General features: G+C 34.8%; 1 protein-coding gene across 2 annotated transcripts in view; it reads left to right on the forward strand.

The window, feature by feature from the left end:
* Positions 1-26,843, forward strand: part of ROCK1 (Rho associated coiled-coil containing protein kinase 1) — a 147,756-nt gene that overhangs the window by 81,710 nt on the left and 39,203 nt on the right. For both annotated transcript variants that reach the window (XM_007191578.3, XM_007191579.3), the window contains 7 exons: positions 4,968-5,127; positions 9,040-9,100; positions 12,464-12,552; positions 14,635-14,683; positions 19,635-19,770; positions 21,760-21,851; positions 21,949-22,195. In XM_007191578.3, coding sequence (XP_007191640.1) covers positions 4,968-5,127; positions 9,040-9,100; positions 12,464-12,552; positions 14,635-14,683; positions 19,635-19,770; positions 21,760-21,851; positions 21,949-22,195 — 834 coding nt within the window. The remainder of the gene's footprint in view (positions 1-4,967; positions 5,128-9,039; positions 9,101-12,463; positions 12,553-14,634; positions 14,684-19,634; positions 19,771-21,759; positions 21,852-21,948; positions 22,196-26,843) is intronic.

The raw sequence follows: 26,843 nt of genomic DNA on the forward strand, positions 1-26,843 counted from the left end.
CTAATTCAAAAAGATACATGCACCCCAGTGTTCATTGTAGCACTATTTACAGTAGCCAAGGCATGGAAGCAACCTAAGTGTCCATCAACAGATGAATGAAAGATGTGGTGTATATATACAATGGAATATTACTCAGCCATAAAAAAGAATGAAATAATTTCTTTTGCAGCAACATGGATGGACCTAGAGATTATCATACTAAGTGAAGTAAGCCAGACAAAGACAAATATATGATATTGCTTGTATGTAGAATCTAAAAATTAAAAATGATACAAATGAACATATATACAAAACAGAAATAAACCCACAGACATAGAAAACAAACTTATGGTTACCAAAGGGGAAAGATGGGGGAGGGATAAAGTAGGAGTTTGGGATTAACATATATACACTACTGTATATAAAATAGATAACCAACAAGGACCTACTGTATAGAACAGGGAACTATATACTCAATATTTTGTAATAACCTATAATAGAAAAGAATCTGAAAAAGAATATGAATATATATATATATAAAACTGAATCACTTTGCTGTACACCTAAAACTAACACAGCATTGTAAGTCAACTATACTTCAGTAAAAATATATGTATACAGTGTCTTTGTTTTAACCATTTTTGACTTAAAGTCTGTTTTGTCTGGTGTTAGTATAGCTACCTCAGCTCTTTTATCTGTAGAATATCTTTTTCCATCTTTTTCTTTTAACCTATTTATGTCTGTGGATCTAAAGTGAGTCTCTGTACAGCACATATAATTGGATCAATTTTTAATCCATTTTTCCAATCTCTACCTTTTAATCAGTGAGTTTAATTCATTTAAATGTAAAGTAAATACTGTACAGAAAGACTTCTGTCATTGTCCAATTTGTTTTCTGTGTCTTATTTTTTCTTTTTGTTCCTCAATTCTTATATTATTGCCTTCTTTTGTTTAATAGATTACCTTTTCTGGTTTACTGTTTTGATTCCCCCTTCATTTCTTTTTTTGCATATTATTTAGTCAATTTCTTATAGTGACTACGCTGGCCATTACATTTAACACCCTAACTTGATACAATCTAGGTTGAACTGATACAGTTTACTGTCAGTAGCAATAAAAACTGCTCCTATACACATCCATTCCCTCCCTTTAGTTGTTATTGTCACAAATTACATCTTTATATATTGTGTGCTTATTAACATAGATTTATAATTGTTTTGTGCATTTGTCTTTTAAATCATATGTGGGAAAGAGTAGAGTTACAAAACAAAATTACAATGAAGTTGGGTTTTACATTTACCTATGTAGTTATCTTTACCAGTGTTCTTTATTTCTTCATAAGGCTGCAAGATAGTGTCTAGTATCCTTTCATTTCAACCTGGAAGACTCCCTTTAAAAACATTTCTTATAGGACAGGTTTACTAGTAGCAAACTCTCAGCTTTTCTTTACCTGGGGATCTCTTAATTTCTTCTTCATTTTTGAAGAATAATTTTGCCAGTTATAGAATTCTTAGTTGAGAGCTGTTTTCTTTCAGCACTTTATTACTATTTTTTTTTTGGCTGCGCTGCACAGTATGCAGGATCCTAGTTCCCCGACCAGGGATTGAACCCATGCCCCCTGCAGTGGAAGCATGAAACCTTAACCACTGGACTGCCAGGGAATTCCCTCAGCACTTTAAATGTCATTCCACTACATTCTGGCCTTAAAGGTTTCTGCTTAAAAATTGGCTGTTAATCTTATTGAGGATCCCTTGTATGTGATGAGTTGCTTCTCTGTTGTTGCTTTCAATATTCTCTCTGTCTTTGTCTTTTGAAAGTTTATTATAATGTGTCCTGGTGTGGATCTGAGTTCTTACTTGGAGTTCATTGAGCTTCTTGGATGTATAGATATATATATTCCATTAAATTTGGTCATTTTCAGCGATTATTTCTTTAAATATTCTTTCTGCCCCTTTCTCTCCTTTCCTGGGACTCCTGTAATGTGTATGTTGGTCTACTTTATGGTGTCCCAGAAGCCCCTTAGGTTCCATTCACTTCTTCTTTCTGTTCCTCATACTTGATAATTTCAGTTTTCCTATCTTTGAGTTCGCCAGTTCTTCTGCCTGCTCAAATCTGTTGTTGAACCTCTCTAGCACATTTTTAGTTTCAGCTTTTGTACGTTTCAGTGCCAGAATTTACATTTGGTTCTTTTTTCTGTCTTTTTATTAATATATTCTATTTGTTAAGGTATCATACTCCTGGTTTCCTTTAGTTCTTTGTCCTTGGTTTCCTTTAGCTGTTTGAGCACATTTAAGACATTTAAAGTCTTTGTTTTGTAAAACCAATGTCTGGGTTTCCCCAGTGAGGTTTTCTGTTGTTTTCTTTATTCCCTGTAAGTGGGCCATACTTTTCCTGTTTTTTTTTTTTTTTTTTTTACCTGCTTTGTAATTTTTTGTTGTGAACTGGACATATTGAACACTGTAATGTTGTAACTCTGGAAATCAGAATTCCTTCCTTGTAGAGTCTGCAAGCAACGGCTTGTTGTGGGCTCCAGTCATCCGTTTGTTTAGTGACTTTCTGGAACTATTCTTATGAAGTCTGTATTCCTTGTGTGTGTTCATTTAAGTCCCCTTTCCATTATCTCAGCAGTCAGCCAGTGACAAACATCTCCTTAAATGCCACAATTTAGCACCCTCTTTCTTCATTGAACGTTTCCTTGCTTGTTGTAAGTTTTTTCTTAGATTTCAGAGTTCCAAAAAAGTTGTTCCTGATAGTTTTGTGAGCTTAATGGTTAGTTACTTCAATGGAAGGGCAGCTTCTTAGAGCTCCCTCTTCTGCCATTTTTGGTGACATCAGTTGGATTCTTTTTTATGGAACATGATTCCTATATTGCCAGTTATTTATTGAAAGGTAAATTTTTTATAAATGGAACACTATATATTGATGGTAATTCAGTAAAGCTAAATTTATCCTTCTTTATTTATTAGTTCTGGCATGATTATATGGTATTATGTAAAGCCTAAACATCTTAATTTAGAAGCAGAAATAATTACTTTTATAATTCTCCCAGGATTTCCCATACTTGTATCCCATACTTGTCTCATTTTAAAACTACTCTAAGATGGTATGTCATCTATAAAAAGACTAGGTCCATCTGAAACAGCAAGAGAAAATGCACCAAGACTTGCTCTGCTTCCTTTTAAAATCTATCTTATATGATAATTTTAAAGCAGGATTTCTCACCTTCAACACTAGACCAGAGAAATCTTTCTCGTATCTGTTGTCCTGAACATTGTAGGATGTTTAGCAGTATCCCTGGTCTCTACCCACCAGATGTCAGTAGCATCCCTTCCCCAGTTATGACAACAAAAAAATGTACCCAGACATTTCTGACATATTCAGACATTGCTGAATACCCCCGAGGGGCCAAAACTGTCCCTGATTGAGAACCACTGTTTTAAGATAAAATTTGTGCCAAGACCATGTACTTCACAAGGAGTGACAACCCTTTTTTCCCCTCATTTTACAAATTAGTCAATTAAGATCAGGAAGCTAGAATCATCTAGTTGGGCAGTTCTCTTGGCCATTAAGGAAAGAAAATGGTGGAAAAGCTCTTTTCTCATTCGCTGTTAGTACTACAGCTTCTTTTGGTTAAATGTGTTGTTTCATTCCCAAATTTATCTGATAGTTCACTGTATCTGAGATGCACAACAATAGTTATTTCTTGCCTGGAATACCCAGACGATTCAATAGAACCGTGATTCCTTTATATAAGAAATTAAGATTGTAAAATCAGGCCAGGTAGTTTTTGTTTGTTTACTCTTCTTTATCTTTTTCTCTAAAGGAACATGAGATGATTGTATCAAAAATAATTATTGAATATTTTGATGATAACATTTCAGTGATGTTTTATTATACTCCTGTATCTTTAAAAAACTTTTTTCCTGAAATTTATTTTTAGGTGTACTTTCTATAGCGTATTTAAGCTCCAAAAGAAGATATTTGTAGTACTAGTTTCTTTTTTTTTTTTTAACATCTTTATTGGAGTATAATTGCTTTAGTACTAGTGTCATATGGTATTTTCTTCTGTGTCATGAATATTTGCATTGCCACATACAGTTTTATGTTACTAAGTATGTGTGGGTCTTGCTCCCCATCAAGTTTAAAACTCTTGAAGATTCTGTGTTAATGTTTTATATCTCTGCTCTCTTTTCCCAATAGCCGTTTCATAAATAGTTCACTGAGTTGTCCCTTAATCACTTAATTCAGGGAAGGTAACTAGTCTGAAAATATAATTCAAAATACTTTGCTCCAATTCAGTATTTTATAATAACCTATAATGGAAAGGAATCTGAAAAAACAAAAATACACGTATATATACATATATATGTGTATACACATACATATAACTGAATCACTTAGCTATACACCTGAAACTAACACAGTATTGTAAATCAACTTCAATTAAAAAAAAATACTTTGCTCTTATAGAGATATTGAGTCGGGGGGAGGGGAATACTGATCATCTAGATTCTAGATGAGTAAAAATATTTCAGTAACAAATTATTAATTATACCCAGGACCACTAAGAAGTAACTTTGATTTCTAGTTTGCTGTAGAGCAGGTTAACGAGCAAAATACTGCATTTGAAACTAATCAACTTTGAGTACGATTTGTCATGCTATAGTTTCTGAAAAGTCTTTTCTGTAGTCCTAACTGCTTTTGCACATCTTATACTACAGTGTATTTTAAAACAAACCTTAATAATACTTGACTTGTAATATTCAAATTAAACTGGAGGTATAGATGATAATTATAGGTGACTTTGAAGATAATTGGTTCATGAATTACATAATTAATGATCAATACCTGTTGATTAATAATCCTAATAAAGCTTACTGTAATGGGGTTCAACCCATTTGGAATTTGTGGTTCACAAGTTATTTGTATGTAGGAAGTCATTAGTAGTTGGTACAGAATCATTGCTTCAGTTTTGTTTCTGTTTTCAGCTGTAGCGCCAGTTGTACCTGATTTAAGTAGTGACATTGACACAAGTAACTTTGATGACTTGGAAGAAGATAAAGGAGATGAAGAAACATTCCCTATACCTAAAGCTTTTGTTGGCAATCAACTACCCTTTGTAGGATTTACATATTATAGCAATCGTAGGTAAGTATGCTACACATTGATATTTGGAGTAGGTACTGACTTTATTGTAGTCATGTTATTTTCTTAGGGATATCTAAAAATCACTTTAAGAACATTTAAAGAGACATATTATTATGCCACTTTTCAACAATGCATTAGATTTCCAATTTCATATTTAATATCTGTCAGACTCATCCATGCTCAGGATATTGTTTTTCAGAAATTCTTTGCTGAATGATACCCTATATATCTTCAATTTACAACAATTAATAGGTCAAGAGATTCTCTTAATACTGATATTTTGGTTAATCATGTTATCCGAAGAGTTCTGCTTTTATAATACATTTTGGAACAACATACAGTTTTCTAGCATTATCATCACTATATTGATGTTACGAAAGGCCTATAATTTTCAGTTCTTCAAAAATTAAGTGATTCCTCCCTAAAACTACTAAATGAATTATGTTTTACATCATGTAAGACCTTGTGACCTTGGGCAAATAGCTTTCATCTTTTTTATGCCTCCATTTCCTCAAAAATAGGGATGACGGGGATAATAATAACAATACGTGTCTCAGGGTTGTTATAAGGGTTAAGTAAGTCAAAACACAGTAAAACACTTAGAACAATGCTTTGCATGGAGTAAGCACTCAATGTTAGTTACTTTTATCATTAGTATGAGCTAATATTAGTTTTAGTCTTTTCTAATGGACTTCAGATACAAGTTAAACATTTAACATTATTTTCATATGCTGGGCATTCATTCATTCATTCAACAGACATGTTTGACAACCTACTCTTTGTCAGGTATATACTAAGCACCAAGGTGCAGGGAGAAGGATTAATAAGATATAATTATCTTCTCTTGAGATGCTCATATCCTAGTGAGGAAATGGATAAGTTGTACAATGTAGGTTGGCAAGTACTACACGAGAGAACTCTAAACAAAATACCATACCAATATATAAAAGTGAACTATATGCACCATTAACTGGGTGTGTTAAATCTGCTTGATAAATTTATTTTAAAATATGTATCTCTAATCAAATTATACTCCATTAGAATGGTATTAGATATTTGAATTGCTTGGAGTAATGATTAAATTTGAGGTTATTATAGCTAACCTTTTAAAGTGAAGCATCTTGTCATTTTAGTCAAAACTTTTTATAAGAGGGTAATTCAGTTTAGAAAACAGGAATTCAATTTAGTCTTGCTTTATGAAATTTCTCCAATAATCCAACTGTAAGACAATAATTTTGTTCTTTAGATGTTAGAATACTTTTGTTGTATCCCCAAGTAGGTAGTACTTGAGTTTTGACCCCTAGAAAAGAGCAATATTTTAATCCTTCTTCCCTCCCTAATACTCCATGAATATTATATTGGAGCTATTTTATATTGAAATACACAGAGAACCTTCAAAGTGGTGTGTTTGCTGCAACATCCTTTCTTTTTTTTTCTTTTTTAAAAAATTGTATATATATTTTTTAATTTTTTAATTAAAAAAATTTTTTTTATTTTGGCTACACTGGGTCTTAGTTGCAGCATGTGGGATCTTCATTGTGGCATGCAGACTTCTTAGTTGCGGCATGCGAATTCTTAGTTGCGACATGCATGTGGGATCTAGTTCCCTGACCAGGGATCGAACCCCAGCCCCCTGCATTGGGAGCACGGAGTCTTATCCACTGGCCCACCAGGGAAGTCCCTAAATTTTATATTTTTATCAGTTATTCTCTGGCTTGGTTTCTGAAACACTCAACATGTTGATATAAACACCCCCCAGTGTTTCTGGATTTTCTGTAATAGAGTTCAGCAGTTAATTACTTTTTCCGCACAAAAGTTATTACTTTTTCTGCACAAAGGTAATCTTGAATTAAATAAGCATTATATATATATATTCTTTGTACTATTGATACATTGTCATACGCTAGATTATGTTCCATGATTTTTCCTTGTATTCATGTGTTTCATATCCCAAACTAATTTCTGAATTTCTTAAAAGTAGAAGTTGTAGTCTGTTCTTAAATATCACCACCTTGTTTAGTAATTGTTTCTTACATGTTTGGTTGGAGGTATGGTTGCTCTTAATAAAGAAAGAATCAGCAAAATATTAATTAGCCTTACTGTAATATGTAAGTATAATTTTGAATTGCATGAAATTAAAGACTTCTGAAATTCTTACTTCTGAAATCCAAACATACAAGGACAGAGATCTTTACTGTTGAAGTATAGCTGAATTATAAACATTTTAAAAACAGCCTTAAACTTTTAGTTATATTCCTAATAATCTAACACCTCTTTCATAAAAAGTTTACCTAAATGACCAGATTCTATATAAAAGCAACAGTATAATATGAAAAAGAACCTTGAAAGGAAAAAAAAGATAAGAAGTGGAAGAATGAATGGATGTGTACATTGGTATCCTTACATTTCCAGGGCTGTATTCAGAGAACTTTATGTTACTAACTTTGCAGAAGGCTAAACATCAACTTTACTTATATAGCATATTATATTTAGAAGATAAATTAGAGATCAAGTAGTCTGATCTATCTAATTCAGATTCTACTGGTGTTGCTGTATGCTTTTATTTATATCACATAATGCAGAATCTCACACTGAATTTCTGAGGCACTTTATAGTCAATGGAATGAAATTGCACTATATCTAGAAGTTGTCATTTGTTATATGGGACCTTTTCTCTACAAACCTGCTACATAGCCCTTGTTATTGTCTCCTGAATATTTGATTCTGTGGTTGATCTGAATAATTTTCCAAGAAAAACATGGGAAATGACATATTTTCCTGCTGTTTCTTTTAGAGCACTGCTATATATGTTTAATGGTACTTAAAGGACACTTGATTATCTTCTGTTTTTCACTATGAATTAATTATTTCTAGTGTGTTAACAACTGCCCCATAATAGCTGTGAAGTATACTGTAGCTATTTGATCTCTTTTTGAGGGAGCTCTACTGGTTAACCAAGGTAGTAACTGTAGTGGTGATATAGATGTAGTAATAGTGGCAGTCATAGGATGGTAAAGGAAGTAGCAGAAATATCTTACCTTTACCTAACATTTGATTGTGTAGAAAAATTTTTTATATGATCTGTTTATATCTGTTTGGTAATCTGATAAGATGTCTAAAGAAGACCTCTAAAGATCACTAATATCTTGTATTTGTATGTAATTCTAACTTTATATTGAATTTAACAAACTCTGCAAGGCTTAGAGTCACAGAAGATTAGCAGGACATCTTCAGAACTTTGGTTCTGTTATTTCAACCACTTACACAAAAACTCTTAACTTTTTTGCCCAGAAAAGCAATATCATTTTTTTTTTTTTTTTGGCCATGCCGCGCAGTTTATGGGACCTCAGTTCCCCGACCAGGGATTGAACCTGGGCCACGGCAGTGAAAGCGCTGAATCCTAACCACTGGACTGCCAGGGAACTCCCCGGCAATATCATTCTTGACTGAAGGATAACTGGGGGCAGTGGGGAGGAATTGTGCACATGTCTGTAGAGGTCAACAATTCCTTATTCCTGATTCTAAATCCAAAAGCTTTAAAAACTAAAAGTTTTTTAGTGATTTGTTTGGTGGCAAAACCTGCCATAACCTGCTCTCATGGCCAAAAACCTAATCTGAACTAAGTTGAGACTATTTTATGGTTTTTATTTATTCTCTTTGGTATGAATATTCATATATTTTGCTGCAGGGATATTAAGGTGTATGATTACAGAGTGCTGCTTCAGACCTAACTGGGGTTTTATTTAATATATGTATCATTTCTGTTATGTTTCTAAAATAAAGAATTAAGAACCTGCACTCAATTTTTAAAAGCAGAGCAAGTACAAAAGATAGGCATACGGTGTTTGTTACTGGTTGTTACTAGATATTAAAGAGTTTTTTGTTTTCTTTTAAAAACTATTTTCTTCCTAGATACTTATCTTCAGCAAATCCTAATGAAAACAGAACTAGCTCTAATGTGGATAAAAGCTTGGTAGGTATTTTCTTATTGTTATTATTTTAAAAGTTGTTTTGTGGATAATGTATTTTGTATGCATGATACTAAGTAAACATGCATTGCTTCAGAATATGTAGTTAGTGATCTTAAATTTTTATAGCACTTTTTATCTACTGTTTCCTCTCCTGTTTGATTTCTTGCCTGAATATCAAATGGGATATTATATGTGGAGGCAGTTAGTAAACTATACATTGCTACACAGATTGACAGAGGTGGTCTTTTTAATCTTTGGAATTAGGAATTTATGATAAATCAGTGTATCAGTAAGAGTCTTGACAGGGAAACAAATGGCACATTCAAAAGATTTAAATGAGAGTTTGTGTGTGTGTGTGCTAAAATTTACATAACACAAAATTTACCATTTTACCATTTTTATGTGTACAGTTCAGTGACATTAAGCACCTTCACGTTGTTGTGCAGTCGTCACCACCATCATCTCCAGAACTTTTTCTTCATCCCAGACTAAAATTTTGTGCCCATAACTCTGCATTCCACTCTCCCTTCAACCGCTATTAACTATTATCCTTACCTTCTGTCTCTATGAATTTGACTATTCTAGGTAACTCATGTAAGTGAAATCATACAGTATTTGACTTTTGTGATTGGCTTATTTTTCTTAATGTCCTTCAGGCTCAGGCATGTTGTAGCATGTATCAGAATTTCATTCCTTTTTAAGGCTTAATATATTCTGTTATATGCATATACCACATTTTGTTTATTTATTAAGCTAAGAGAGTTTAATGAAGGGACTATTAATGGTGCTATGCGTAGGATTAAGGGGAGCAATAAATAAAGGGAGCTAAAGCAGCCATTGATTGACAGCAGTGGGAAGCCATTGCCCTTAGTCTGAAGGGACAAGGAGAGACAAATCTTGTTACCACATCTCAGAGAAAATGCGTAGACTCATGAAAGAGGAGCGTAGAACATAGAACACTGCCAGAGCCGTGGTAAGGCAAGAAGAGTGTGGGGAGAACGGATGTTTCATTTCTCCCAACTGATTTCCGGCTGGTGTCTCCTGAATGCTGAAACCAAGCTTAAAATCATAGGACAACAGAGCCCAGTTAATGCAGTCTGTAAATTTGAAGGCAAAGAAGGTCAGAGGATGGGTCTTCAAGGCTGGAAGGGAGAGGTGGCAAATGGAGAATAACCAGTACAGTGAGCATCTTCTAATTTGACCACTGAAAAGTGAATTCCTGTAGGAAGTGAATATTAGAGACATGAGTTCTTTTTATTGTTAGAATAGCTCATGTTCGTGAGACAGAGGATTAAAATTTTTTATTTGCTTACATTGAGAAGGTCCTTTTGGGTTAACCAGGACTTTTCTTAAATATACCAGAAATAATTATCTGGTCATCCTTAGAGCATTCTTTGAGCTCTTTGTGTTCTATAGCCTCCATATTTGTAACTGAGATGAGGTGTAGGCAGCAATCATTTTTAAAAGCTGACAGAATTCTTCTTTCTCCTTCGTATATTTACTCTTAAATGTGAGAGAACATATGGTGGGAAGGGAAGGTGAGAAAAAGGGGAATGAACTATGCGAGTACTGGTTAGCTGTTATGACCATTTTTCTCTTTTAAATTCTCATCCCAGTAGAGCTATTTGCCAAATTATATAGCTAATAGGGGCTCAGAAATCTTCAAAATTAAAGCACATTTGACCTGGAGATGGTGACAATAAGGAGCTGCTATAACCCCGCTCTCACTGTATTACTTATCTGTAAGTTTAGAGGTACATTAGGACTTAAAAAATAATTCAGTGGAATCCTGTTTTCTTTGGGCTGATCTTGTTCAATGGTGACTGCCATAAGTTTCTGTCAGTGGCTTTTATCTTTTGCTCTGGTTAAGATCACAGGGGAAGAAGAAAATGCTTGTGTGCCTACTATTTCTGTTAACCTAGAACTAAGTACAAAAATCAACTAATTTAATTTTCAACTCTTCCCTGAAAGCCTTCTAGCAGAGATGCTAGTGAACAACTTTGCAGTTGCCAAATATGATGAATATTTTTCATTCTGTATCTTATTTTTCTTTTTTGCTGCATTTGACACTGACCATTCCTTCCTCCTTGGAACTTTAAGAACTTTGATGTTCTCATTATTTCCTTCTTTTTCTCTTTCTACCTCTGGATTTTATTTTCAGTCTCCTTTGCAGGATCTCCTCCCCTTCTCTCTCCCCCCAACCCCATAATTATTAAATGTTTCTCAAGATAGTTCTGATCTTGGCTCTCTGCTCATTTTCTGTAGTTAATCTCATGTGTGTCTGGCTTGCTCCTCTGAACTCCATACCCGAATCTTTTCTCTCTCTCTGACTGGACTTCTCTTCCTGCACATCTTTCAGACACTTCAACCTAGGCCAAAGCCTAACTCACACTTCTCCTCTCTCCATCCCCTCACCAGCAGTTCTTTTTGTGTCACTCATCTTTTGTAATGCTACTCTGTTCTTATTTCTAATCAGTTGCTGGGTTATAAATTCTGCCTTTTGACTGACACAGTTATCCATTTCCTCTTCATTTCTGCAGCTTCTGCCTTATATCAGACCTATATACTCTTTTTGCCTGAACTGTCTATTAATTGGTTGTTTTGCCTAGAATTTCTCTGCTCTCTATTCACCTTATTACCGAAGTGATGTTTCTAAAATGCCAATACTCTGTCATTTCCCCTTTTAAAATGTTTATAGGTTAAAGTACCCAACTCCTTTTCTGCATACAAGGATCATAGTCCCACTTGCCCTTTCAGATTTTATGTGATTCGTTCTCCCTGTTATGTTCTTTGCTCTGCCTAGACTTGATTTCTTCCCATTTTCCAATCATTTTCTTTCTCTCTACTTTTGGACTCATTCATTTTAGCTAAAATGCATTCCTTCCTTCACTTCCTCTGCTTGGTAAATACCTCTCTTCTTATAGGTTTCATCTCAAACATTCCATCTTCAAGGCAGAATTAGATGTGACCTCTTCTCTTCTTCAGTACACCTTATATATAATTTTATTAGTACCTACCACATTATATTATAATATTTTGTGTATATGTCTGGGTTATTGTAGGTTCTTTTCACCCTCCTATTCCCCCGTGCCCCACTATCGAACTATTAGCTTTATGAGAATGGGGACCAAATCTTTTTAATTTTTGTGTTACTAATGCCTACCATAGCACCTGACATATTAGTAGGTGTTGGAAAAAAATGTTTGTTAAATTAATAATAAAAATTTCAGATAGAAAGGAAAAAGGTAAGATTGGATCAGATAATTCCATTGTAAACAGGTATAAAATGGTAATATAAACTTGCTATTTTAAAATTCTCTATGAATATTCTTAGTAGAATAAGTTTTTGTTGTTTTTAATTAAAGCAGGAAAATTTGCAAAAAACAATTTATAAGCTGGAAGAACAGTTGCATAATGAAATGCAATTAAAAGATGAAATGGAGCAGAAGTGCAGGTGAGAATATACTTTATGTTTTTCACATTAAAAGTTGTATAGCAACTGCTGATTTTAAAGCTTGTACTCTATAAACCCTTGAAAGTAGATGGAAGTAAGGCAGAGATGTAAAGATTGCTATTGATATACATTCAGTGAAGAATATTCACTTAGTGCCTGGTTTATTGATTTTCTCTCCCATTTGAATTAGCTGACAGAAAGGGAAAATTAGTTTACATTAAATAAGATGCTTTCTAAAATGTAGCTGTTGTTGACGATTAAAATTCAATAAATTTTTGGTGCAGACACTCTTAATTTCCACTGTGATTTGCTATAGCAGTATTTTTTTCAGGATTTTTTTTCCTATGAGTCTAAATTTAATAAGAGCCTATATATTTATGAAAATATAAAATGATCAAGATAATTTAAAATAACCTAGCATAATGCTTAGTTACTTATTAATTACAAACAATAACACTTTATTATATTGTTAGTAGATAGTATTGAATAAATGAAAAACAGGTAACAGATTAAGTATTCAAAAAAATGGAATTGAGAAAATTGGCAATTTTGTGAGTGGGGGAGAGGAAACAAGTAAACTGCTCACTACCTACAGTTCCTTATAGATTAAATAGTTAAGCATCTAATATAAGCTTTTTTTAGAAAAGCACTTTAAGGAAATAATTAACTGAGCCCAGTATTTGGAAGGAATTTCTAGGTATAAAACATAGAAATAAGGAGAGGAAATGGATAGATATTATTACATAAATGTTGAGCAGTTTCTATAGTTAAAATTAAAAGGCAAATGACAAATTAGTGGTAGTGGTGGTGGTAGGGATCAATTTAAGGAGGAAATAAGAGCGGCCAAAGTGGCCAATAATCATATGAAAATGGGTGTGTGTGTGGTGGGGGGGATGGCCTGAGATGAAACTGGGAAGGTTGACAGAGTCTAGATCTTAAAACACTCTGTCTTTGAAAAGCTAAGAAATTTGGGATTTATCCTAAGGGTGATGAAAAAACATTAAAAGTTATTAAACTTAAGAGTAAAACAAAAGATCAAATTTGCTTTTAAAAAAGAACTCCCTGGTTAATTAGGCAGCGTTTGACATTTATTCACCTAAATGAGAATGAGGGAGGAAGATGAGTCAAGGAGGATACCCAGGCGGAGTGCTTTACTTTGGGACAGTAGAGGAGAAGCAGGTTGGTATTGTGGGAGGGGTCGCCGGGCAGAGGGAATTCATTTAGCTTTGGACATGCTGAATGAGCTATTTGGTAAGACATCCATATGAAACGTTGCATGTACTACAGATTTGAAGCTCAGAAATAGGTTTAGAGCCCCAAAAATGAATTGTGATGGAGATAATAATACACTTTCAGTTTATCTCAGATTTTTGCCCAAGTTGCCAAGTGGTGCATTTACTGCTTTATATATGCCACCTTTCCCGTCATTTACTTACTCTTATATTAAAGGTTAAATGGTTAATCTTTGTTTAGTAACGAGTATTGCATGAGGGAATTCAGGGATCCTTAATCTGGAATCCATAGACCTCTCCTAAAGCATCCATGGATGGAAATCGAGGTCCTTAAACTTGGGTGACAAACGTGAATCTTTTCTGTAACCTTTAGCTGAAATTCAGCATTTTCTTTAATTATGAACACAGTGAATAATCCACAGTTATTAGCAGTAGCTGTGAATTTTTTATTACCAATAGAAATCACAAATATTATCTCAGAATGCAGTTGTTATTTATCTCTAAATACCATTTATGCTCATTACTACTTTAAAATTACTGCTGCTAGATCTTATTTAATATATTAATAAAATGCATATATTAATGAATCATACTTTTTAAAAAAAGTTTATGACTGTATTTCAGTATAATTTTGGTTTCTTTTAATCCTATGTATTTTATTTTATGCTTTTAAAATATTATTCTGAGAAAATGCCATAGGCTTCACCAGACTGACTGCCAAAGGGATCCACAGCACACACAAGAAAGGTTAAGAAATCTTAGCTAAATGGAAAAGTAAGGAATGTGGTGTTTCACCCCAAGCTATAAAAAGTAAATATATCTATAATCTGTATTGCTTTTGCTTTTACAGAACTTCAAACATAAAACTCGACAAGATAATGAAAGAATTGGATGAAGAGGTACTTTTTGTTTTCTAATCAGAAGTTTTCCTTTTTGAGACTTTTTCCCTCTTTCAGATTGTTTTCTGAGAAAATTACATTTGAACTTTATAGGTTGCAATACAGAACAGGACCAAAGAATTATGATGAAAGCCTCACTTTGGAGCTGCAGGTTCAAGTGAAATTAGATTATACTTTAGTTTCTTTTGTGTGGTTTTATTCTAGAACCATGTTGAAATTTTAGTACATAAATTTCAGTTCAGTGGTTCTTAATAGTTGAAAGGTGAGAAAGGAGCAACAGATCAGAAATTGAATCTGGAACTGTAGCAGAAAGAGACAGACAAATTCAACTATTAAGAACCACTGAACTGGGCTTCCCTGGTGGCGCAGTGGTTGAGAATCTGCCTGCCAATGCAGGGGACACGGGTTCGAGCCCTGGTCTGGGAAGATCCCACATGCCGTGGAGCAACTAGGCCCGTGAGCCACAATTACTGAGCCTGTGCATCTGGAGCCTGTGTTCCGCATCAAGAGAGGCCACGATAGTGAGAGGCCCGTGCACCACAATGAAGAGTGGCCCCCGCTTGCTGCAACTAGACAAAGCCCTCGCACAGAAACGAAGACCCAACATAGCAATCAATCAATCTTTAAAAAAAAAAAAAAAAGAACCACTGAACTGAAATTTATGTACTAAAATTTCAACATGGTTCTAGAATATGGGTAAACACACTACACTCTCACTCTCCTTCTCCTCTTAAGTTCTTTTATGTTAGAGTTGACAGTTGAAGCAGAAATGACAGCATTGTCTAATGTGGTTCTCCATGTATATAGAAGAAATTTTTAAGACAATTATAAATGGGTGTAAAGGGAGGTAAGGTTTTACACTTTAGTCAAACTGGTAATATGCCAACACTAGTAATATAATGTAATACCTAGAGCAGCCACTGATAAAAATTATACAAAGAGACACACTTAAAAACACTAGTGGGCTTCCCTGGTGGCGCAGTGGTTGAGAATCTGCCTGCTAATGCAGGGGACACGGGTTCGAGCCCTGGTCTGGGAAGATCCCACATGCCACGGAGCAGCTGGGCCCGTGAGCCACAATTGCTGAGCCTGCGCGTCTGGAGCCTGTGCCCCGTGACGGGAGGGGCCGCGATAGAGAAAGGCCCGCGCACCGCGATGAAGAGCGGTCCCCGCACCGCGATGAAGAGTGGCCCCCGCTTGCCGCAACTGGAGAAAGCCCTCGCACGAACCGAAGACCCAACACAGCCAAAAATAAATAAATAAATAAATAAATAAATAAATAAGAAAATCCTTTAAAAAAAAAAAAAAAAAAAAAAACACTAGTAAATCAAATAGAATTCCAAAAAATGTTCAAGTAACCTACAGAAAGACAAGAAAGAAAACATGGGACAAATCAAAATGGGAGGCTTAACTCTAACATATCAGTAATTATATTAAATGTAAATTAAATGCAACATCAATTAAGATAGATTGTCAGAGTAGATTTTTTAAAATTACCTACCTGTATGCTGTCCACCAGAAACTCTCTTCAAATGTAACAATATAGCCAAGTTAAAAGTAAGAAGATGGAAAAATACAGCATGTAAGCATTAGCAAAAAGAAGGTAGCAATGGCAATATTGATATCAGGTAAAGTAGACTTTAGGACAAAGAAAATTACCAGGGGCAGAGGGACATTGCAGAATGACAAAAATGTCAATCCTCTGAGAAGACGCAACTTTCCTAAATTTGTATTCATCAAACAGAAGAGCTACAAAATTTGTGAAGCAAAAGCTGATAAAACTGAAAGGAGAAGTAGACAAATCTGCGATTACTGTTGGAGACTTTTTAAATACCATTCTCTAGACAGAGGATCAGGAAACATATAGGAGAACTCAGCCACACCATCAGCCAATAGGATCTATTCAACATTTGTAGAACCCTCCACCCAGCAATAGCAAAGGACACATGTTTTTCAAGCACTAAAGAAACACACACCAAGATAGACCACATCCTAAGCAAACTTCTCCAGATTTCAAAGAATTAAAATCATACAGGGTGTGTTCTCTGACCAAAATGTGACCAAACCAGAATGAATAACAGAAAAGTATTAGGCAAATCTACAAACACGTGGAAACTAAACAACACAGTTCTAAATAATCCATAGGTCAAAGAGTCTCAAGGGGAATGAAAAAATACTTTGGAATGTTAATTATATCTCATAAAGTTATTTTTCAAAGTTATGGATCTTCATCTTTTAAAAATATTTGAACAATGAAAATGAAAATAAAACATCAAAATTTGTGGGATGCAGCTAACATAGTGCTCTAAGGGAAATGTATACACTAAATGTTTACATTAGAAAAGACGAGAAGTCTCAAATCAGTTATCTAAGCTCCTACCTCAGGAACCTAGAAAAAGACGAGCAAAATAAACCCAAAGCAAGGAGAAGGAAGGAAAAATAAAGAGCAGAAATCAGTGGAATTGAAAACAGAAAAATAATAGAGAAAATCAGTGATAATAAAAACCCAGCTGTTTGGAAAGATCAACAAAATGGACCAACCTCTAGCAAGATTGTCAAAGGAAAGAAAGGACACAAATGATCAGTATCAGGAATAAAACAGGGCATATTCCTACAGACTCTACAGATATTAAAAAAAAAAAAATTCTTAAGGAAATACTATAAACAGTTCCAAACAAGTGTAATATTTAGGTGAAACGGACAAATTCCTCCAGAAATACAAACTGCCGCAACTCACACAATGTGAAATACATTATTTGAATAGCCCTATATAACTATTAAAGTGAATTCATAATTTAAAAGCTCCCCCAAAAATTAATCTTCAGGACAGATGGCTTTACTAGAGAGTTCTACCCAGTGTTTTTTTAAGATTTTTTTTTTTGATGTGGACCATTTTTTAAAGTCTTTATTGAATTTGTTACAATATTGCTTCTGTTTTATGTTTTTGTTTTTTGGCCCCAAGGCATGTGGGATCTTAGCTCCCTGACTAGGGATCAAACCCTGCACTCCCTGCATTGGAAGGGGATGTCTTAACCACTGGACCGCCAGGGAAGTCCCTACCAAGTGTTTTAAGAAGAATTAACACCAATTCTACACTCTCTCTTCTAGAAAATATAAAAGAAGGGAACATTCCGCAGTGAATTTTATGAGGCTAGAATTACCAAGATACCAAAATCTAGCAAAGACAGTACTACAAAGAAAACTATGGATCAGTATCCCTCAATCATGGCCAGCTGATTTTTGACCAAGGTGCAAAAGCAATTCAGTGGAGGAAGGATAGTCTTTTTAGCAAGTGGTGCTGGAGCAATTAGGTATTCATAGGCCAAGATATGGACCTCAACCTCAGTCTCACATCTTATGCAAGTATTAACTTAAAACAGACCGTAGATTTAAATAGGGACATAACAAATATAAAACTTCTAGGGAAAAAATAGGGGAAAGTCCTTGGGACCTGCAGCTTGGTGAAGAGTTACACATTATACCACAACTATGATCCATATAAGGAAAAAAATTCAATAACTTGGACTTCATCAAAACTTTCTCTGTGAGAGACCCTGATAAGAGGATGAAGACGCTGTAGACTGGGAAAATGAACTGTTGTTACACACAGCAACTTGGATCGATCTCAAGGATATTTTGTTGAATGTAAAAAGCTAATCTCAAAAGGTCCATACTGTATGATTCCATTAATATAACATTTTCAAAATGGCAAAATTATACAAATGGAGGACCTCCTGTTATTGGTTGCCAGGGATATAGGTGGTGGGAGAAGTGAGGGATGCATGTGGCTATAAGTAGTGGCTGGAAGGAGATCATTGTGCTGATGGAACAGTTCTGTGTCTTGATTGTGGTGGTGGTTACATGAATCTACACATGAGATAAAATGACATCGAACTACACATGCTTTATACCAATATCAATTTCCTGATTTTGTTATTGTACCATTGTTAATAATGTAACTATTAGGGGAAACTGACTGGTAGGGTACATGTACTGTCTTTGCAACTTCTGAAATGTAGAATTTTAAATTTCAAAATTTAAAAATGAAAATATAAAAGTTAGAATGATAAAATCTTACAATTGGAAAGATTTTGGATGATCTCTGTCAAATTTTACTAAATCTCTCTGACAGCATCTTACTTAAAAGATGGATTTCACTTAAAAATGGAAAAGCCCAGAAAAGCACGCACTATAAAGGAGGTTTGTCCAGTGTGGAGTCTTAAAGATAAAAATGAAGCATCAAAAGCAGAATATGCTGATAGTGGTAACTCAGAAACAGAAGATACATTTTTTTAAGTTGTGGAATTTGGAGTATTTTTTTCTTTAACCCTCCCCTCCCCTTAGTTTCATTTTCTAAAATAAATATTTCTTTCATTACTTTTGAATATGCATTAGTAGGTACATACATAGAACATCTTAGGAAAGGTAAGTTGTTACAGAGATAGGGAGGGGATTAAGGGAGACCTCATACAGGGACTGGTGAACTTACTACAAACACTCTAATCTTTGGTATCATTTGAGTTTTGCACCATTTAATTATCAAATATGTAGTTATTATCTGATGCCTTTTATATTTCATGTCTTAAAATTTAGGATTGTAAATAAACCAAAATATTGGTAATATAATACAATGTGTTCATCTTAATGTGTTCGAATACAATGTGTTCGACCTTCAGTCTGACAAGATTCATAGGGTTTTTTATATTCAGGAATTTTTTTAAAATCTCTGAAAATTTTGTATGTCTCGTTAAAATAAGGGGATTCTCACTGTTTTCTTCTAAGGCAAGCTAATTCTACTATTAGAAAGTTGTTGTTGTTAGGAAGTATTATCTGATTTTGAAACCAAAATATCTATCTTAAGTAATTGTGTACTTTATTAAAAAAGAACAGAGTATTCCCTTGAATAAATGAGGAGTATTAATTGTAGTGGTAACTTTTCTCATAATTTCAGGGGAATCAAAGAAGAAACCTAGAATCTACAGTGTCTCAGATTGAGAAGGAGAAAATGTTGCTACAGCATAGAATTAATGAGTACCAAAGAAAAGCAGAACAGGAAAATGAGAAGAGGAGGAATGTAGAAAATGAAGGTAAATTGTTACTTCCTTTGAAAAACACTGGAATTTCTAACACTATCTTGAGGTCTTCATCTTGAGGTGGTCTTAAATTTAGTGCCTGTTGTATATTTTTGAAGCCACAGTCCTAAGACACCTCAAGAGCTAAATACCCATGTCCCAAAATTTATGTATAACATACTAAATTCAGTAGTAATGTTTTAGCTAGAGTAGTGATTTTTATCCTTGTGTGTATATTGGAATTTCTTGGGAAACTTCAAAGAAAATTAATGCCTAAACTTCAGAAATTCTAATTTAATTGATCTAGACATGTGGACTGGGCATTGGTATTTCTAATAAGCTCTCTAGGCACTCCTAACAAGTAGCCACATTTTAGAACAACAAGACTAGAATTTTTGATATTAGTGTTACAAATTTAAAATAGCTTTCTACATCCTTTGATCCAGTGATTTCACTTCTAGAAATTTATTTCACATACACTTGTGCACATGCATACTGATATAGAAACAAAGCTATTCATTTTAGAATTGTTTAAAATGGCAAAAATTATAAACAATGTAAATGTAATCAAGTGGTATAATAAATTTTAGTATATATGGTAGAATACTATGCATTTTATAAAAAAATAAAGTATCTCTTGGGCTTCCCTGGTGGCGCAGTGGTTAAGAATCTGCCTGCCAATGCAGGGGACATGGGTTCAAGCCCTGGTCTGGGAAGATCCCACATGCTGCGGAGCAACTAAGCCCGTGAGCCACAACTACTGAGCCCACATGCCACAACTACTGAAGCCCATGCTCCTAGAGCCTGTGCTCTGCAACAAGAGAAGCCACCGCAATGAGAAGCCCATGCACCGCAACAAAGAGTAGCCCAACTAGAGAAAAGCCCTCGCACAACAATGAAGACCCAACGCAGCAAAAAATAAATAAATTAATTAATTAATTAATTTTAAAAAAAGAATTTAAAAATATTTTTTAAAAAAGAATAAAGTATCTCTTTATAAACTGTTATAAAAGAATCTCTAAAATGTATCTTCACCAAAAAAAGTACAGATTGTTTAAAACAAGATTGCTTATCTATATATGTTTAAGTGTGTGTGTGTGTATATATATAGATATGCATGTGAAAACATATATATATATATTTGTGTTTTTATATATTAGGGTATGGATACACAGACTATCTTAGGAAGGATATGCAAGAAATTAGTAATAGTTGTTGCTGGGGAGGAGAGCCAGAGGGGCTGGGAGACGACGTGGAGGGAGAAAGACTCATGCTATACTATACACCATTTGGTACCTTTTGAATTTTGAAGCATTTTATTTATTTAGTTAGTTACATCTTTATTGGAGTATAATTGCTTTACAGTGTTGTGTTTCTACTGTATAATAAAGTGGATCAGCTATATGTATACATATATCCCCATCCCCCATCCCCCGTGAGCCTCCTTCCCACCCTCCCTATACCATCCCTCTAGGTCGTCACAAAACATCGAGCTGATCTCCCTGTGCTATGCGGCTGCTTCCCACTAGCCATCCATTTTACATTTGTCAGTGTATATATGTCAATGCTACTCTCTTCCTTCGTCCCAGCTCCCCCCTGCCACCCCACCCTGTGTCCTCAAGTCCATTCTGTATGTCTGCGTCTTTATTCCTTCCCTGCCACTAGTTGAACCATTTTAAAAATAATTGAACTAATCAAAGATTTGTACTATTCAAAAATAGATAATATTAAAATTAGCTTTATATCATTTCACTAATAGATTAACCTTTATGAAAGGAATAAAAGAATTTAAAATATTACAGCAGTGGAAACAAATCTGTTTTTGCATTCTGTACTATAAAACAGTGCTCTACTTTTTTGATAAATTTAAAATGTAGGTACTTCCAAGATGGAATATGGGCCTAATATAGCTGACTTTTATGGCCTAAGACCAAATTTCATTTTTTAAAAGGGATTTATATGTTTTCTCTATGAAAACTTACATATTATTCCTTCATTTTCTAGTTTCTACATTAAAGGATCAGTTGGAAGACTTAAAGAAAGTCAGTCAGAATTCACACCTTGCTAATGAGAAGCTGGCACAATTACAAAAGCAGGTAAGTTTTTGGAGTGAGGTTTTTTTTCTTTTTAAATCAAAGTAAGTTTGACTGTGTTTTGGTAAAAAACTATTTTCTTGCTCTCTTTTTTAATTAGCTAGAAGAAGCCAATGACTTACTTAGGACAGAATCAGACACAGCTGTAAGATTAAGGAAGAGTCACACCGAGATGAGCAAATCAATTACTCAGCTAGAGTCCCTGAATAGAGAATTGCAGGAGAGAAGCAGAATTTTGGAGAATTCCAAGTCACAGATGGACAAGGATTATTACCAGCTGCAAGCTGTATTAGAAGCTGAACGAAGAGACAGAGGTCATGATTCTGAGATGATTGGAGACCTACAAGGTAATATTTTTTCTTACTCTGGTAAAATAGACATAAAATTTACTGTTTTAGCCATTTTTAAGTATATAGTTCAGTGGCATAAAATACATTCACATTGTCATGCAACCATCACTACTGTCCATCTCCAGAACTTTTTTCATCATTCCAAACTAAAAAAATCTATACCCATTAAACAGTAACTCCCCATTTCCCACTCTCCCCAGCCCCTGGTAACCACCATTCTACTTTATGTCTCTATGAATTTGACTACCTCATAGAAGTTATTATTTGTCCTTTTGTGTCTGTCTTATTCCAGTTAGCTTAATGTCTTCAAGATTCATCCATGTTGTGGCATGTATCAGAATTTCTTTCCTCTTCAAGGTTGTATACTGTTCCATTGTATTTATACCATATATACCACATTTTGTTTATCTATCTATCAATGGAAGGTAATTTTTTAAATTTATATTTTATTTTTAATTGTAGCTAAAAACATAAAATTTACCATCTTAATTTTTAAGTGTGTAAGGTAATATATTTTTGATCATATTGTCCTCATAAAGAAAATGACCTTGGCCCCCATACACTGTTGGTGGGAATGTAAATTGGTGCAGCCACTATGGAAATTGCCAAGATAGGGAAGCAACCTAAATGTCCATCAACAGACGAAAGGATAAAGAAGATGTGGTATATATATACTACAGAATATACTACTCAGCCATTAAAAAAAGAATGAAATGTTCCCATATGTAGCAACATGGATGGACTTGGAGAGCATTATGCTAAGTGAAATAAGTCAGAGAAAGACAAATACTGTATATCACTTACATGTGGAATCTAAAAAGTACAGCAAACTAGTGAATATAACAGAAAAGCAGGCTCACAGATATAGAGAACAAACTAGTGGTTACCAGTGGGGGAAGGGGCAATTAAAAGGTACAAACTATTAGGTATAAAATAAGCTACAAGGATATATTGTACAACCTGGGGAATATAGCCAGTATTTTATAATAGCTGTAAATGGAGTATAACCTTTAAAAATTATGAATCACTGTATAGTACACCTGTAATTTATATAATATTGTACATCAACTATACTTCAATGAAAAAGAAAGAAAATGACCTTGCTAATACTGAAAATGGTTAGCATTCTTTCTGTTTCAGGATAATTTGTATCAAATTGTAATTTCTTCACTCTCTCAGGCACCCTTGTGATGGAGGTAATGTGGATATTTCCAATTTTACAGCCAGTTACTGAAAAGTTAATTTTTAATTAATTTATTTTTTGGCTGCGTTGGGCCTTTGTTGCTGTGTGCGAGCTTTCTCTAGTTGCAGCGAGCGGGGGCTACTCTTTGTTGCAGTGCACGGGCTTCTCATTGCAGTGGCTTCTCTTGTGGAGCATTGGCTCTAGGCACGCGGGCTTCAGTAGTTGCGGCACGTGGGCTAAGTAGTTGTGGCTCGTGGGCTCTAAAGCACAGGCTCAGTAGTTGTGGTGTATGGGCTTAGTTGCTCTGCGACATGTGGGATCTTCCCGGAGCAGGGATTGAACCCGTGTCCCCTGCATTGGCAGGCAGATTCTTAACCACTGCGCCACCAGGGAAGTCCCTGAAAACTTAATTTTTAAAAGTGCCCAATTCACAAAAGTCTTACTCAAAGTGGAACTAACCAGGCAGAGAAGATTATCACTGTTAAAACCTGGGAATTCCTCACGCATTGTTGGTAGAAATAGAAATTAAACTGCAGAAAGGGAATCCCATTGCAAATAAAGAATTCGGGGGCTTCCCTGGTGGCGCAGTGGTTGAGAATCTGCCTGCTAATGCAGGGGACACAGGTTCGAGCCCTGGTCTGGGAAGATCCCACATGCCGCGGAGCAACTAGGTCCATGAGCCACAACTACTGAGCCTGCGCATCTGGAGCCTGTGCTCCGCAACAAGAGAGGCCGCAATAGTGAGAGGCCTGCGCACCGCAATGAAGAGTGGCCCCCGCTTGCCGCAACTAGAGAAAGCCCTAGCACAGAAACGAAGACCCAAGACCCAACATAGCAATCAATCAATCAATCAATCAATCAATCTTAAAAAAAAAAAAAAAAAGAATAAGTTTAAAAAAAAAAAAAAGAATTCGGTACTTGGAAAGGTTAGGACTAGAGATATCAGCAGCCTTTGTGGTCTAAAAGTTTCCTTTTAGACTCACAAACTGGTCATGGTAATAAAATCATTTTGTTTTCAACAAGATTCCTGGCTTCCACTTCTCACATTTTTTTCTGTTTCTGTCAGCAACAGCATCCATACTACCTAATCAAAACAGATATGCATGGAAGTTGCCAGATCTGTCAGAGAAAAGTAGGGGGTGGGATAGTCCATTTTAACCTAAGTCACAGGATGTGAACATAGTTTGGGGTCTCATGGGGCTTGATGATTAGCTGTAATTCTGTGGAGAGAGGTCGGGGTCAGTTTTTGGACTTTGGAAACAGAAATTAGGATCTCCCATTGGTTCTTAACTGAGGAGTGTTCTGCAATCTTATTTCTCAGGGACTAGGCTTAAAATAGATCTTAATATAACCAAGAAAGTATCCTCATTATATGTATTAGAAAAGCCTCATACTCCACTTCCTTAAATTGCTGCTCTAGGCCTCTTCATATACAGCTTATTAGCTGTGTGCAGGTCACTTCTGCTTTATTTATAAACCAAGAAGATTAGGTGACCCCTATAAATTCTTTCAATTCTAAAATTCTTTAAGTCTGTGATTTTCCAGATAACGCTGAGCTTGAAGTGCTTGCTTTCAAGGATGAGACCGTCAACAATGGTCATTGTTGTGTTCATCAACAATGGGTTTAACTGACTCTGTTTTTTAGATATTGGTGAAGTTAAGGAAGATTCATAGCATGACCTTTGGTTGATGTTTATCCTTTTTCAATGCTTTAAGGTGTATTTTTTAATTTAAATGTGAATCAAAGTTCACACACATTAAAAAGCACAAAACTTATATGAGCCTCAACATGCAAGGTGCATTGTGGTAAAACATGCATACATGCACACGTAAAATTTTTACGTTGATTTTTTATGGTTTAAGACATTTCAGATCCCTCAGGTATAAATTTCTTATAGTTTGGGAGGCTAGCCTTGTGGCACAGTAACAATTGTTTCCTAGTTGAATGCTCTCCATGTACAGTATTGAGCAGAAGCTTCTTCATGTGTATGGGAAATGACTTCCCAAGTATAATTGGATAGTATATACTTTAGGTTTTGTGGGCCACATACGATCTCTGTTACATATTTTTATTTTTTGCTTTTTTACAACCCTTTAAAAATGAAAAAAACATTCTTAGCTTCATGTCTATAGAGAAATAGGCTGAGGGAATAGTATATCATAGTGTAATGCACTTTTGTTTTGTTTTTAACTGTTACATGGGCATTTGGAAATTGTGTAAGTTTTTTACTTGGCATGTTTTTGGATTTGACTTTTGGAAGAAAAACAATAGATCCATTTTCTAATCTAACCAGTTTTCTAAGACTCCATTTATTCTTTGTGTCTTTGATTTGCCAAATTTTTAAACGTATTTTAAAAGTTAACACTATGACTGTAGTCTTTTTTCTCATAGCCCCCTTGTATTTCTAACAGCTTTTTTTAATATTGTTTTATTGAGGTGAAATTCATATAACATAAAGTTAACCATTTAAAAGTGTACAATTCAGTGGCATTCAGTACATTCACAGTGTTGTAAAACCACCTGTCTATCTAGTTCCAAAACATTTTCATTAACCCAGAAGAAAACCTTGTACCCATTAAGTTTTCCTTCCTTATATGCCCCTCTACCTAGCCCCTAGCAACCACCAATCTGTTTTATATTTCTGAATTTACTTGTTCTGGATATTTCATATAAATGACATCATACAATATGTGACCTTTTGTATCAGGCTTCTTTCACTTAGCATATTTTTAAGATTGATGTTGTACCATGTATCAGTACTTCATTCATTTATGGCTAATCTGTTGTATGTATACACCACATTTTGTTTAGCTGTTCATCTGTTGATGGACATTTGAGTTGTTTCCACCTTTTGGCTATTGCGAATAACACTGCTATGAAATTCATGTACAAGTATTTATTGGAATACTTGTTTTCAGATCTTTTGGATATCTAGGTGTAGAATTGCTGGATCATGTGCTAATGCTGTGTTTAACTTTTGAGGCACTTCCAGACTATTTTCCACAATGGCTGCATCATTTCATGTTCCCACCAGCATTGTACAAGGGTTTCAGTTTTTCCACATCCTTGCCAGTACTTGATATTTAACTCTTTTTGGTTATAACCACCCTAGTGGGTATGAAGTGGTGTCCCACTGTAGGTTTGACTTTAATTTACCTAATGAGTAATGAGGTTGAGCATCTTTTCATGTGCTTATTGGCCATTTGTATATCCTTTTTGGAAAAATGTCTGCTCATGTCCTTTGTCCATTTTTTAATTGGGTCTTTTGTCTTTTCGTTGTTGACTTTTAAGAGTCTGGATACTAGACCTTATCAGGTGTGTGATTTGCTAATATTTACACCCTTTCTGTAGTTTGTCTTTTCACTTTTCTTGATAATGTCCTTTGATGTACAAAAGTTAATTTTGATGAAGTCCAGTTTAATATATGTTGCTTATGCTTTTGGTGTCATATCATAATATAA

The sequence above is a fragment of the Balaenoptera acutorostrata genome, chromosome 13 (assembly GCF_949987535.1).
Source record: "Balaenoptera acutorostrata chromosome 13, mBalAcu1.1, whole genome shotgun sequence".
NCBI lineage: Eukaryota > Metazoa > Chordata > Mammalia > Artiodactyla > Balaenopteridae > Balaenoptera > Balaenoptera acutorostrata.